Here is a 13593-nt window from a genome sequence, read left to right as displayed (position 1 = left end):
TACAAAATTAACACATTTAAAACATTCTAGTGTATTTTCTTTTAAATATTTTAAAGTTATGCTTTTCATATGTATATATTCATCTAGAATTTTCTTTTTGCATTCATGTGTTATGAGTTAACATAGCTAAAGGCCCATACCCCTAAGACCATTTGTTGAGAGTGCCATTCCTTTCTGATACCTATGATAGTTTCATTTATTTGTAGGTCAGTTTCTGGGTTCTCTATTTTGTTCACTGGTCTATTTATATACACCTGCACCCCATGCTATGCTGAAAATTACTGCACCTTTGGAGTAAGTCTGAATAACTAATCCAGTAAATCAAATGCTTCTTTACTCACATACTACTTTTGCTTTTCTGGGTCTTTTACTTTTCCAAATGAATTGTAGAATGAGACCTATTGCACTCTAATGGAATTTCTGTCAGAACTGCACTGAATTTATGAATTAATTTGGAAAGAACTGATATTTTTATGTCATTGAGTCTTTTCTTGCATGAATATATCTCTCCACTTAATTAAGTCTCCTATGTTCTCTATTAATGCTAATTTTCCCCATAAGTCTCACAATCTTTTAATAGATTTATTCTTGGTTTTTAAATTTTATTTTAATAAAAGCATTTTTAAAAACTTCATTTAAATGTTCATTGCTAGGAATATACATTCAATTGACTTCTTTCTATAAAACTTTTATAGCTAGTAATTATGCTTGACTCTTACTAGTACTAGTAGTTATTAATATTCTCATACATATTTTATATAGACAAACATATTGTCTCTAAGTAATGAAATTGTATTGGCTCTTCATTTCTAATTTGTATACCACTTGTTTTCCGTCTTACTGTGTTGGTTGGGCTCAGTGGTATAGGCTGAATAGATATTGGTGACAACAGGTTTTTTCTAAATTTATGGAAATATCTTTAACATTTTACCATTATATATGTCGTTTGTTGTAGGCACCAGGCATTAGGAAGTTCTATTCGATTTCTGGTTTGCCAGGAGTTTTATCATGATTGGGTGTTTTTTTCCACAGTTGCTTTTCCTTTTATTTTCTTTGATTCACTTTATCTTTTTCCTAATTCATGTGCTAAATTCTTTATTTTTGTTTTTTTCCCTTCCTTAAATTATATATTTAAAAGCTATAAATCACCTGTAAATATTCCTTAATCACATTCCAAAAGTTTTAATATGTGAATCATGAGATATTTCTTTTCTCACTGAAGACACTGATAAGTATTTTCCAAAGTGGTATGCACCCAGCCCAGAGGAAGGATATGCAAGATAACTTTCCTGGAGTACAGGAGGAAAGTGTTAGAACTATTTCTATATATTTTTCAATCCTTAAATATAAGCTTTACTAGTTAATACTTAAATATACAAATAATGAGCTCATTTTCACTTACATCATAAAGCGAAAAAAAAGGTGATTCAATAAGAAGTCAGCCCAAAACGGTGAAATTATCACAGTTATTTGATTTTGTGAATAAATCAGCCTCACCTTAAGTGGGTATTATGCTTTGAGATATTAGCTAATAATGGTGATAAAAATTATAAATAAATTTACCAGGTGTACATAATCAAAATATTTTTGGGGATATGTTTGCAAAATCAAGTTTGCAGATACTTCTCTACTAAAGTTTTTGCTGTTTAAGTTTAGACTCACCAACTAGTGAGGGAAAGAGCCAGGATGAAAAAAGTTTCAAAGGAAAATGCATAATTGCATAAAATCAGGGGACTTTTGCTATGAAAATATTACTGACCACTAATTATTACTGACCGCTTATATTACTGATCACCAACTAAAGCATAATCCATATGAAAGTACAGAATCTTGAACAGCAGTCTCCAGTAGAAACAGAAATTAAGTATGAAGAACAGCATACAAATTAAGTATCTAGGGCCTCCCTGGTGGCTCAAGGGATTAAGCACTGCACTATGAAGTGGTCTGCAGCCTCTGCTGCACCAGTTATATCCCCAGCGGGCCAGGGAGCAACCCACATGGCGATGCAGACCTCTCCTGTCTCTCCCGCTGCTCCCCTCAGCAGTGTGTTTCAGTCAGTCTGCCTGTTCTGTTCCCCTCTCTGTCTCTGGTGGATCCTCTCAACCCCCACATACCTGGCCTGTATCCCAGCTCTCGTATGCATAAATAAATCTTAGCCAAAAAATAAACAAACAAAAAAACACAAATTAAGTATCTAATGCTGATCCTCTTAGCACATCATCAGTATAAGCATACAAGTAATGTTTGGTAATTGAAAAAGAATCATTTTTGCTATTTCTCCAAAACAAAAATAAAAATCATGCTCTATTTGGATATACTTTAAGTATTATGAGGCAGGCAGTACATTAAAAAAATGCTTTCTGTGGCTTTTAAATCAATCTGATAGGTCATAGAAAATAAGTATGTACATTTGGTTTGTAAAGATATAGATAGGTAGGTAGGTAGAAATTTATAAAACCTACCCCTGAGGAGGGAGGAGCTAGGTGAAGTAGAAGAGGTAGGAAAAGGGGCACAGAAAAAGTGGATGGGTGGAGAGATATGGCTGGAAAAGCAGGGAGAGGGCCCTTTCCTTAAGTTAAGGGGAGCACTGGAATCCCATTGACATTGATCTTGTGTCTTCTCCTGGTGAAGGTCGGTGTGGCAGGCCATTCCAGGTGCCCAGGAAGGTAGCTGTGGTGGCTCGATTGGCTGTTTTAGGTGAAGTGGAGGAGGTAGGATGGGTGACTGGGGGTTCAAAGAAGTTGGGAGAGCCATGGGAAGGGGTGGTTGAGCTGAGTAGAGAAAAGGATGTGGCTGGCATGGTGGCAGAGCTGGTAGTCTTGTCACTGACTCACACTTGCATGCCATGCTGGTGTTGGTGTTTTGGAGAGGGTGGGTCCTGTGGGCAAGGAGAGCTACTTGTCAGCCAGCTGGACCTGATACTTAAAGGGGACAAAGTGGTTCCATTACCAGGAGTGCACATAGGCCATATCCATGAGAGTGTTGTATTCTTTCAGTGGCTTTTCCCTGGATAAAACCTCCACCTTGTACTTGCTGAACACATCCATCTTGTAGAGAAACTTGGTGACATGCATGACAGTTATAGCTTCTGTGCATAGCAGGAAGCTCACTGTTGTCTCATCTTGGTCTCCGTTATTCAGGGGGTCCTATTCCTCTAAGTCCCTGACACCTTTGCTATGATCCTCAAGGAGATGTTGAAGACTTATGCAGTGGGCATTGCTGCATAGAAATCCTACTGCCATTTCATCACATCTTTAAGAAAGCCCAGGGACCAATTTATAGACAATGTCTTAGATGGTTCTGCCAGATCTGATGCTCAGCAGTGGTAGGTTTTATGGACTTACACATCACAAAAGGGTCAGTAATTAGAGTGCACATGGAAGTTTTGCTGAAGAAACTCAAGCACTCCACATGGTAGTGGCATCAACAAGTATCCTCGCAAGAGTGTACACGTGAGCTGAGAGTTCAGATAATCAGTGATTTTGATCCATGGTCTAATGTATAATATTGGGTTGGGGAGCAGGGCAGGGACTGGAGAGTGACAAGGTGGGTTGGTGATCAGGCAGGTCTCCTGGAGGGGAATAAGAAGGGGGAGGAAAGGAGGAAATCTAAAGCTCCAGAAGCAAGAGGAAATAGCAATGAGTTTTTAAATTACAAAAATAATCAATTTTCTGGTGTCACTTTGCATAAAGTTAGAGGTATCTATAAAGTCTCACTCTAAAAAAAATGAAGTAGTCCCTCTACACAAAGGTGATTACAGAAAATCATTCATTATACATATCATCTGCAATCATTTTTATATTTTTCAACTATATAGAAAGAAGATGTAAGAGTATATACATAAAAATAATTTCATGACTCATAATTCTCTTAATTTTAATACTGTAGGAAAAAGAAAAAGAATTGCATATAGTTAAAGATGAATAGATCTAATACTTTTCAAAATTTGTTCTATACTTAAATTGCAATAAAAATTTCTCAGGTTGTCAGCAGAAAATAATTAAATTAGGTTGCCAAAGATGGGTATAGAAACTCTGTACCTTAAGATATTCAGAGAAGTACAGATAACCAAGCTGAATACCAAACGAAAAGATAACCCAGCTGTTAATTCTAATGTCTTGAAATAAAAACCCTAGGTATCTACTCACCAAAGTAAAGTCCCAGTGGGGGCCAGGTGTTAAAAATGTGAAGGAGCTACCTCGCCGAAGGGAATATCTGTCAATAGGAAATTCAAATGATAAATAAATTGAGAATGACTTCAATATAATAAAATATTACATAGTACGGAAATAAAAAGCTACCTTTTTCATAAATTCAAAACTGTAGCCTTATTAGTCATTTAATCATAGAAATAAGGAGGATATGCAAACAAAATGTCAGGAGGTAAGTTCTGGTTATTTTCAAAATCTTTACAAAAGTGAAAAAAGCCTTTATAAAATCAGTGAACAAAATAAGTATTAAAAAATAATTTACCAAACTAAACAGTTTATTTTAGAAACATATAGATGGTTCAATAACATGAAATCTAATTATAAAACAGATTGCATTAATAGGTTAAATTAAAAAAAAAAACAGAAAATAAACTCCTTAGTAGATGCAAAAAATTATTTGATAAAATTCAATATTGATGCCTATTATTTTAAAAATAGGATATTCTTAACATAAAATAAAACCTAAATGCATTTATCTGCATTTCATTTAAATCCCTTCCAAGTGCTGATTTTTAAAAAATTATATATCTGAATAAACCAAATAAAAGGCTTTAACTAACTACATCTAAGACAAACGTCTCAAGTAGGGCTAAAATTTGACTAGGATTTTGTTCTTTACCATTAAGTGACAGATTTTTCTTCTGTCATTCAAGAATAAAGCGAGAATCCTATGACAAAAACCTGTCTTTACTTACAAAACATAAACCTCTATGTCTAAAGACATGTAGAAAACTACAAAACTAGCTAGCACAGGAAATAGTGAGTTTAAAAACTATACTTATTGTTAATCACTTCAGATAGTAAATAAATTCCACCTCCTTCTGGAAATGAGGACTGCCCAAATGAGAACAAGCAAACGCTGTTTATTCAGATCCACTATTATGTGCATTTAGGCAGACTCAAAGGCAGGCTGAAGAGGGTTAAAAATTTGTGGAGGGAAAAAGGAGGGCTACAAATGAGCTCTGATTAGAAGGTGTTGGCATAGGGAAGCTGTAGGCAGGCTAATTACAAGTGGGCATCCTATGTGATTGATTAGGGTGCTTATTTGGCTTGTTGGTTCTAAGATGGAAAAAAGGACAAAAATTTGGGAAGCAGGCAGTAACTGATCAAGTCCTAAACATTTTGGGGCAATTATTACTGAAGTTATTGTTTAATTCCCAAATGGCAAAGACACAGTCTATTTGTATATTCCCTCTCTCACCCTTGACTCTCATGGTCTTTATTCATCATAAAGTACAGAAATACCACAGATGGATGTTATTCCTGCAAAAACAAACAAGTTAAATCACATACAAGAACTTCTGTAGTTTTCCGAACTAAACAGAATGCAGAATTTTGTTTATATTTTGACAAGTAACACAAGGGAAAATGGCTACAAGGATGTCAAAGCTAAGTAAAATCAAAGCTGAATCAAAGACAAACAGTAATTAGCAAAGCACACAAGAGCCAAGAAAGCTGTAAGTGCAAAGGGAACCGCACAAGAGGGAATGAAATGAATTACATTCAAATAATCCCTACAATTGAATAGTTCCTGTTTGACTACTGAAAGATATAAGGAAGGGCTAGATCATGATAAAAGGCCTTATACACAATGCTTAAAAGAGTATGACTGGATCTTAAATATGCAGCTATTAACTACTGAATTCTAAAAGTAATGAGGAGGATGGGTTGGAATAAGGCAAGACTGGTCAAGAAGAGCAGTTCTGAAGCAGCTCCAATATTGTATACAAAAAGATGGTAAAAGGCTGCAGCCATAGCAGCTAGGTTAGAGAGGAGGAACAGATTTGAAAGAGGGCTCAATAACTAAATTGGTAGATTTTTCCTTTTTCTCCTTGTTTGGTTACTGCCAAGGTTTCTGGCATTAAAAAAATATGGTACCACTAAATAGCAATTAAAATTAGATGCAGAAAGATTTTAGGACTAAAAGCAAACAATCTCTAAATAATTATTTGGGAAGGGAGCCTCCCTGGTGGTGCAAGGGGTTAAGCACCGCACTATGAAGCAATCCGCAGCCTCTGCATCAAGAGTTCGATCTCCATCTCTGGCTGGCCAGGGAGCAACCCACATGGCAAGGCAGACCTCCCCTGTCTCACCCGCTGCTCCCCTCAGCAGTGTATTTCAGTCAGTCTGCATGTTCTGTTCCCTGCTCTGTCTCTGGTGAATCCTCTCATCCCCTGCATCTCTGGCCTATACCCCAGCTCTTATATGCATAAATAAATAAATCTTTAAAAAAATATATTTGGGAAAGATTGAGAACATGGTAAACCTTTTATTACTCGTGGAGCTCAAAATTTTTTTCAGGGCTTCTTTATTGGAGCAAGATGACTTAATGAAATGATTTTTTTGCCACTGCATAAAAGTTAAGCAACAATGAAGGAAACAGTAGCTTTTTTTTTTTTTTAAGATTTATTTATTTATGCATACTAGAACTGGGGTACAGGCCAGAGGTGTGGGGCGTGAGAGGATTCACCAGAGACAGAGCTGGGAACAGAACTGGCAGAATGACCGAAATACACTGCTGAGGGGAGCAGTGGGAGAGACAGGAAAGGTCTGTGGGTAGCTCCCTGGCGGGGGATCAAACTCGTGCTGCAGTGGCTGCAGATAGCTTCACAGTGCCGAGACTTAACCCCTTTCACCCAAAAACAGTAGCTTTTTGAGCAAACATTAGAACAAGGTATTATTTAAGATCATGAAAAAAGATATCTGAAGTAAATCATAATTCACATGACTAAACAATATATAGAAATATTATAAACAGGGCCTCCTTGGTGGCACAGGAGGTTGAGCGCTGCAATGTGAAGCTGTCCGCAGCCTCTATAGTGCGGTCTGGGAGATACCCACATGTTACGGCAAACCTCTCCTGTCTCGCTTGCTGCTCCCCTCAGCAGTGTATGTCAGTCAATATGCTTGTTCTGTTCCCCACTCTGACTCTGGTGAATCTTCTCACCCTCCCACACATGTGGCCTGTACCCCGGTTCTTGTATAAAAAAAATCTTAAAAAAATACAAGATTTAAGAAAGAAATATTATAAACAAGTGCTAAAAGATTACAGGAAAAACAGTATCTTCATATCATGAGTCCATAGATGACACTTTTATAAACATTGCTCTAGGTAAGTGCTATTACATACTATATGGCTAAAAGAAAGCCATCAGTGAGAAATGGGCTGGAAAGCAGCAATTATAATTTCTCAGAAGAATATTTTTTTATCTAACACAAATACGTATTATAAAGTAGTAACCATAGTGGCACTTAAAATACTCAATACCTTTAGGAAATACCTTTCCTTTAAGGTATAAGACAAGTGTTAAGAACAGAAAACTAAAACTATTCATTTCTTTATTCTCTAGAACTGACCATACTGACTACAGAATGAAAATCTGATGTCTGAGAGTTGGAAAGAAAAACAGCTCTTAGGAATTTTAAACAGGCCAACAAACTAGAAAAAATATTTCCAATTGAATGGCAAGATTCTTTCCAGCACTAGTTATAATCAGCTTTACAGTAATGCTATTATTTTCCATTTTAATAACAAGTCTCTTTTTATTTTGAATATCTATGGAAAAAAAGGAACCAAAAAATCCAAATTGTGCCCAGAAAGTATGTGAGAGAGTGCCAACTTTCAAGTATCTTGGAAAAGAATACAGTCTTTTTTTAAAAAAACAAAAACAAAAGTCAGGCTCAAAATCTAATAGCTATTTTATTTTATTTTTTTTTGGTTTATGAACAAAGATTTTTTTTTTTATTTTATTTTTTTATTTATTTATTTTTTTAATAATAAATTTTATTTTTATATTCCCCATACAATTGCAGCCCCCCCATTCTGACCCCAATCCCTCCCCTCCCACCCCCGCCCCCCTAAAAGTGTCTCTGGTTCGTAGTTTTTTGTTGATTTTGCTTTTCACTTTCTTATAGTTATTCGTTTTCCTGGTCCCTTATTTAAGTTTTCTAGATTCCTGCTATGAGTGAGACCATCCGGTATTTTTCTTTTTCTTTTTGGCTTATTTCGCTGAGCATGATCCCTTCCAGTGCCATCCATGTTGCTGCAAATTGCATGTGTTTATCTTTTTTGAATGCTGAGTAATATTCCATGGTATATATGTACCACATCTTCTTGATCCAGTCATCTATTTTTGGGCATTTGGGTTGTTTCCAAAGCTTAGCTATCTAATAGCTATTTTAAATGCTTATGGAAAAATTTTTTTATTTCATAAGACAATGACATTATAAATGGATTTCTTGAAGATAACTAGTATAGATATTTAAAGAAAAATTTAAAGATTGAAATAAGAAGTAATGGTTCTTTATCTTTTCAAGAACTTTTGTCCAATTTTCTTTTTTCATATAAACTTTTTTCTCTTTTTTCATATAACTTTTGTCCAATTCTCTTTTTTATTTTTTCAAATAAAACTATATGAGATTTGAAGTATAAAATAAATTAATACACAAATGAATTAGCATGGTGTATTGTTTCCTATTAAGACCATTATCACTATTCCTTGACCTCTAACAATTGTTTAGTGTGAAAGTTACTGACAATGTAAATTGTTTTTATACTAAACTAGTTTTAGTCTAAACAAAGCAATAATTGCAATGGTAAAGGGGATGTGCAAAAAGGGAATCACCCTGTTCATTCATTCATTTTTTTTTTTTTTTAAAGATTTATTTATACAAGTGCTGGGGTACAGGCCAGAGGAGTGGGAGGGTGAGAGGATTCACCAGAGACAGAGCAGGGAGCAGAACAGGCAGACAGACCAAAAGCACTGCTGAGGGGAGCAGCGGGTGAGACAGGATGTGGGTATCTCCCTGGCCGGCCGGGAATTGAACCTGCGCTGCACAGGCTGCGGAGAGCTTCACAGCACTGTGCTCAACCCGCTGCACCACCAGGGATGCCCCCGGTTCGTTCATTCTTAAGTCAAATTATATTTTCAGAGATTAGGATGTGTGTCACTGTCCATGCAGATAAGAGCTGAACTGGAAGTATAAATGGCAGTAACACAGCCCATAAAATGTATGGGGCAGTATAAATGAGTTCGTCCTTCCATTTAAGAAGGAAAACAACCCATAAAATATGAAGATACTAGTTTATAAGGTAAATTCTTATGGATTTACAATAAAAAAAAACACCATTTATTTCTGCTTTAACCTTTCTAATTTCTGTCCTACTTGCTTTAGGTTTAGTGTGCCTTCTTTTAAGGGTTTTAAAATGGAAGACTTATTTATTTGCAATCTTTTTCTTTCTTAAACAGGTATTTAGAGCTGTAAATTTTCCTGTTCAGTTCATTATGTAGCTCTTACCTCTTCTGCATAATTGCTTATCCCTAACTCTTCTCTATCCCCATTTCATTCCCCTTCCCTACACAACTAGTATCTAGCCAGTGAACTAGTTATAAAACCCAAAACCCATCATGCTCATTTGTTTCAGGCCTTTTTAACATGCTTCTTCCCCACATAAAATCACCTTTTTATACTACTCTCTAAATTGGTCTTCTAAAACTCAGGGATTACAATTGGAAGCATTTCCTGCAGTCAAGATAAATGCATTTTATCTATATCTATGACCTCTTGTGTATACCTTTATAGTAACTTTGATCACACACTATTATAAATGTGTCTTTCATAACTATAAGGTTATAGGCTTTTATAGACTAAAGACCAGATTTTCTATTTCCATATTCCTAGTGTCTGACATATTTCTTGAATAAATTATATCTCATTTCTTCCCAACCCACTGTTAACAATCTACATACAGAATCTGACTATCCTATGAATTCTATCTTAGGATCAATATGTTCTCATTACCAGAGTTTTTACTCCTTAACTGTCAATCCCTCCTTTACTTATTAACATTTGACATTATGTCCTCTTTCTTGAAATGCTTTCTTCATCTGGCCTCCTGTACAATGTTTTCATTTTTTTTTTTTATGTCACTAGCTGCTCCTTCTACACATCCCATTACTCTGACCTTTAATTCACAAATAACAATGTAAACAAAGGCTACCTCTATTAAAAAAAGAAAATGGTGGGAATACCTTAGGGTTTGGTACAACTCTTCTTTACTATCTATATGACTTCCTAGTACCTGATTTCAAGTCTATTTGTTATAACTCCTAAATTCACATCTGGTTACGCAAGTGGGTTCACTTTATACATAAGTGTTCACTGAGTTAAACACTTGTTTTTCATCCAATTGTTATGCTTCAATAAAACATTAAAAACAGAAAAGAAAAACATCAAAAATAAGAAGAAAAAAATTGTTGTAATGAACTTGTTAATAGGAGATTCAAAATATATTCCAAAGTAAATTCCGTACCTAGTCTTTCCTTTCTGAGAACCTGGAAACCCATTTTGTAGCACTCAGAACAAAAACCTTGGAGTCACTCTTCATTCCTTTTTCTCTTAATTCCACATTTAATCCATCTGCAAATCCTGTCAGCACTACTTTTCCTATTCTCATATGATCTCTTAAATTCAATAACCTCCTAATTGATCTCCCTGGTTTTATCTTTGCTACGTAAGTCAGAGTGATACTTTGAAAATACAGATCACATTTCCTTTTGCTTCCCATCTCACAAGTTTGAATTCAGAGTCCTTTTGATGATCTACCAGGTACTACACAATCTGACCCCATTTATCTCTCTGACTTCATCTTCTACCATTGTCCCTGATTTATAACACTCCAGTTACCTCAGTTTCTTTGCAGTAAACACTCCCAATAGGATTCTCCTTCAAAACCTTTGTACTTGCTGCTCTTCAGAATATTCATGTGGCTTAGTCTCTTAATTTTTTCAGATCTCTGCTCACATGTCATCATTATCATCAGAGGTTTTTCCCTTGTGATTTTTAAAAAACAACAACACAACTATCCACCTATCTCTGTCCCTCTTACCATGCTTTAATTCTCTTCACGGCATGACAACCTGAGTTTTCACCTGTTTTGTTCACCAGAATTCCTAGCATCTACAAAGATGTCCGGCACCAGGCCAGTACTCAACTCAGTATTATTGAGTGAATGAAGAGTGAATTTAATACTGCCTCTACTTGACGTTTTTTGATATTCTAATTTCCTTTTCCCTTAAGCAGTTTTTCCTGGTTCTCCTATTACTCAGTCTCAGAGATGACTTTCTGCTCTTTCACTGGCTCTTAAATGTAGGCTGCAATCAGTATAAAGATTTCACAAATGTTTATTTAGGTAACGATTCCCCTAAACTTCAAATAATAAAAATCAGCATCTAATGAAAAAGTCCAGCTCTCTGCAGTGCAACTTACAATGGGTTTTTAAGTGCCTGATTTGTCAAAGAAAGGTCTTCTCCTATCTCTTAAAAAAAGGATGGGCACATCCAGCCATGACTAGAATGTAAATTATGTAAGTAACTGTTGTTTAGTTAAAGCAATAATGTTATATGAACCAAAGGGACTTCTGAAGAGATGGGGCAGATGTGTATTTTTTAAAAAGATTTATTTATTTATGCATACCAGAACTGGGGTACAGGCCAGAGAGATGTGTATTCTTATAGATAAAAATCAACAAATTTATCGAGAGCTCTATGTATAGGCACTATGTATGTACCTTATGTGCATCATCTCACTGAATTTCACAACTTACAGGAAGCGCGTACCATTACAATTTCCATTTTACAGATGAGGACAACGCCTTAGAGATATGAGGTCCAAGAACTGGGCACCGGAGCCTACCACCCACCTCCATTACAATGACAGGGGAACAAGGTGAGAATATTTTCACTGCTCTTATTCCAGCCGCAAACTCTCAAACCTTCATCGACTGGCCATTTTTCTCCAGACAAGCGAAGCAGAATGTGAAATGTATCACTAGCTAAAAATGTCCGTTCGCAAACTTGGCCATTCTCAACAGAGTTCTGGCCCCGGCATAATATTTCACTCTAACAATCGTTTTTAGGATAAAAGTTTGGTGTCTTTGGAAGAAGTCCGGGCTCCAGAGCCGAATTCTCTCCCCATACACCGCAGGCGCCCTGACAAATTTTAGCCCCCGGATTCTCACTTAGGAGCCGCCCGCGTTCCAGCCTGAAACCAGCTGGGCATAAAGACCGCTTTGGGCTGCCCCGGACCTTGCACGCCCAAGATGGGTCCAAGAAACCCAATGAGCCAGAAGAGAGGGTGACCAGCCCGCCCTCGCCCGAAGAAGCGTCAGAGGAGGAGGAGGGGCCAGCCCGCCCCCTGAAGGGTCTGCAGAGGAGGAGGTGGAGTAGAAGAGGAGCCAGCCCACCCCTGCCAGAGAGGGAGGAGGCAAAGCGGGGTGATCTACCAGCCACCCCACAACCCCACACCCGCCTCGGGACTGCCGCCGGGTTCCCAGTCTCTGCCGACCCCCTGCCTCACCTGCCGTCAGGCTCCGGCACCGGGGTGTCAGCAGGCCCGGGGTCCCGGGTGTCCGCAGGCTCAGGCCCAGCGGCGCCATCCGAGCTGAGTCCGGAGGCTCGGCGGCTTCGCCTCCGCGGCCGGTGCTGCTTCTGGGCCGCCAGCTCGGGCTCCATGGCGCGGAAGGGGGGTGGGCGCTGGCCGGTGCCCGGCGGCTGGCTGGGATGGGCACCGCGCCCACCACTCTGCCCCGGGAAGTTGCTGTCAGGACAGCACCGCCGCCGCCATCTTCCGGGGGGTTTGAAAATGGCGGCCGTGGCTCTCAGCCAATCAGGCGGCAGTAGAGAGTTGCTCGGAAAACGTGGCGTCCCGCCCTCCGTTACGTAATTAGAAGGTGGCCTCGCAGGGTGATGAGCCAACCTTGCGGAGGAGGAGTGCATCTTACTGGATTTAATTGTCACCGTTCTATTTTTAATTAATTAATTAATATATTTATACCATTGTTCATTTTTAAACAATGTTTGCTTTCCCCCCCTCAGGTGTAGTCCCCATGGAATTTCTTCCACTAAGTCACCCCTGCACCATCACCACAGTCCCCTGTGCTCCTCCCTCCCTCCCTCTCATCCCTCTCCCTCCTCCTCCCCTGCAGGATGTCTCTGGTTTATAATTGTTTGTTTTTGTTTTGTTGTGTTGTGTTTTGTATTGTTATTATTTCCCCCCTCATGTCTTAATTGGTTCCCCTATATTCCTCCTATAAGTGAAGCCATCCCATGTTTTTCTTTTCCCTTCTGACTTATTTTGCAGAGCATACATAATTCCTTCTAGCTCCATCCATGTTGCTGCAAATGGCATTAGTTTATCTTTTTTTGATTGCTGAATAGTATTCCATTGTGTGTGTATACCACATCTTCTTGATCCAGTCATCTATTTTTGGGCATTTGGCTTGTTTCCAGGTTTTGCCTAGTATAAATAGTGCTGCAGTAAACATAGGGGCACAGGTATTCTTTTGCATCAATGTTTTTGTGTCCTTTGGGTCAATCCCTAA

The 13593-nt window shown here is 37.9% G+C and overlaps 1 protein-coding gene and 1 pseudogene across 1 annotated transcript in view; both read right to left on the bottom strand.

Annotated features, from left to right (window-relative positions):
• The window catches only part of NET1 (neuroepithelial cell transforming 1), a 36251-nt gene extending 23512 nt beyond the window's left edge, over positions 1 to 12739 (bottom strand). Inside the window, exons 1-2 of the mRNA XM_037510548.2 lie at positions 12570 to 12739; positions 4149 to 4215 (exon numbers count right to left, since the gene is read on the bottom strand). Coding sequence (XP_037366445.1) covers positions 4149 to 4215; positions 12570 to 12724 — 222 coding nt within the window. The 5' untranslated portion in view covers positions 12725 to 12739. The remainder of the gene's footprint in view (positions 1 to 4148; positions 4216 to 12569) is intronic.
• LOC119245108 (polycomb group RING finger protein 2-like) lies at positions 2496 to 3352 on the bottom strand (annotated as a pseudogene).
• Positions 12740 to 13593: the final 854 nt, after the last annotated feature.

The sequence above is a fragment of the Talpa occidentalis genome, unplaced genomic scaffold (genome assembly GCF_014898055.3).
Source record: "Talpa occidentalis isolate TD23 unplaced genomic scaffold, MPIMG_talOcc4v2.1 talOcc4.14, whole genome shotgun sequence".
Taxonomy (NCBI): domain Eukaryota; kingdom Metazoa; phylum Chordata; class Mammalia; order Eulipotyphla; family Talpidae; genus Talpa; species Talpa occidentalis.
The sequence above is the reverse complement of the archived record's forward strand: the minus strand, read 5'-3'. Positions and strand labels throughout refer to the sequence as shown.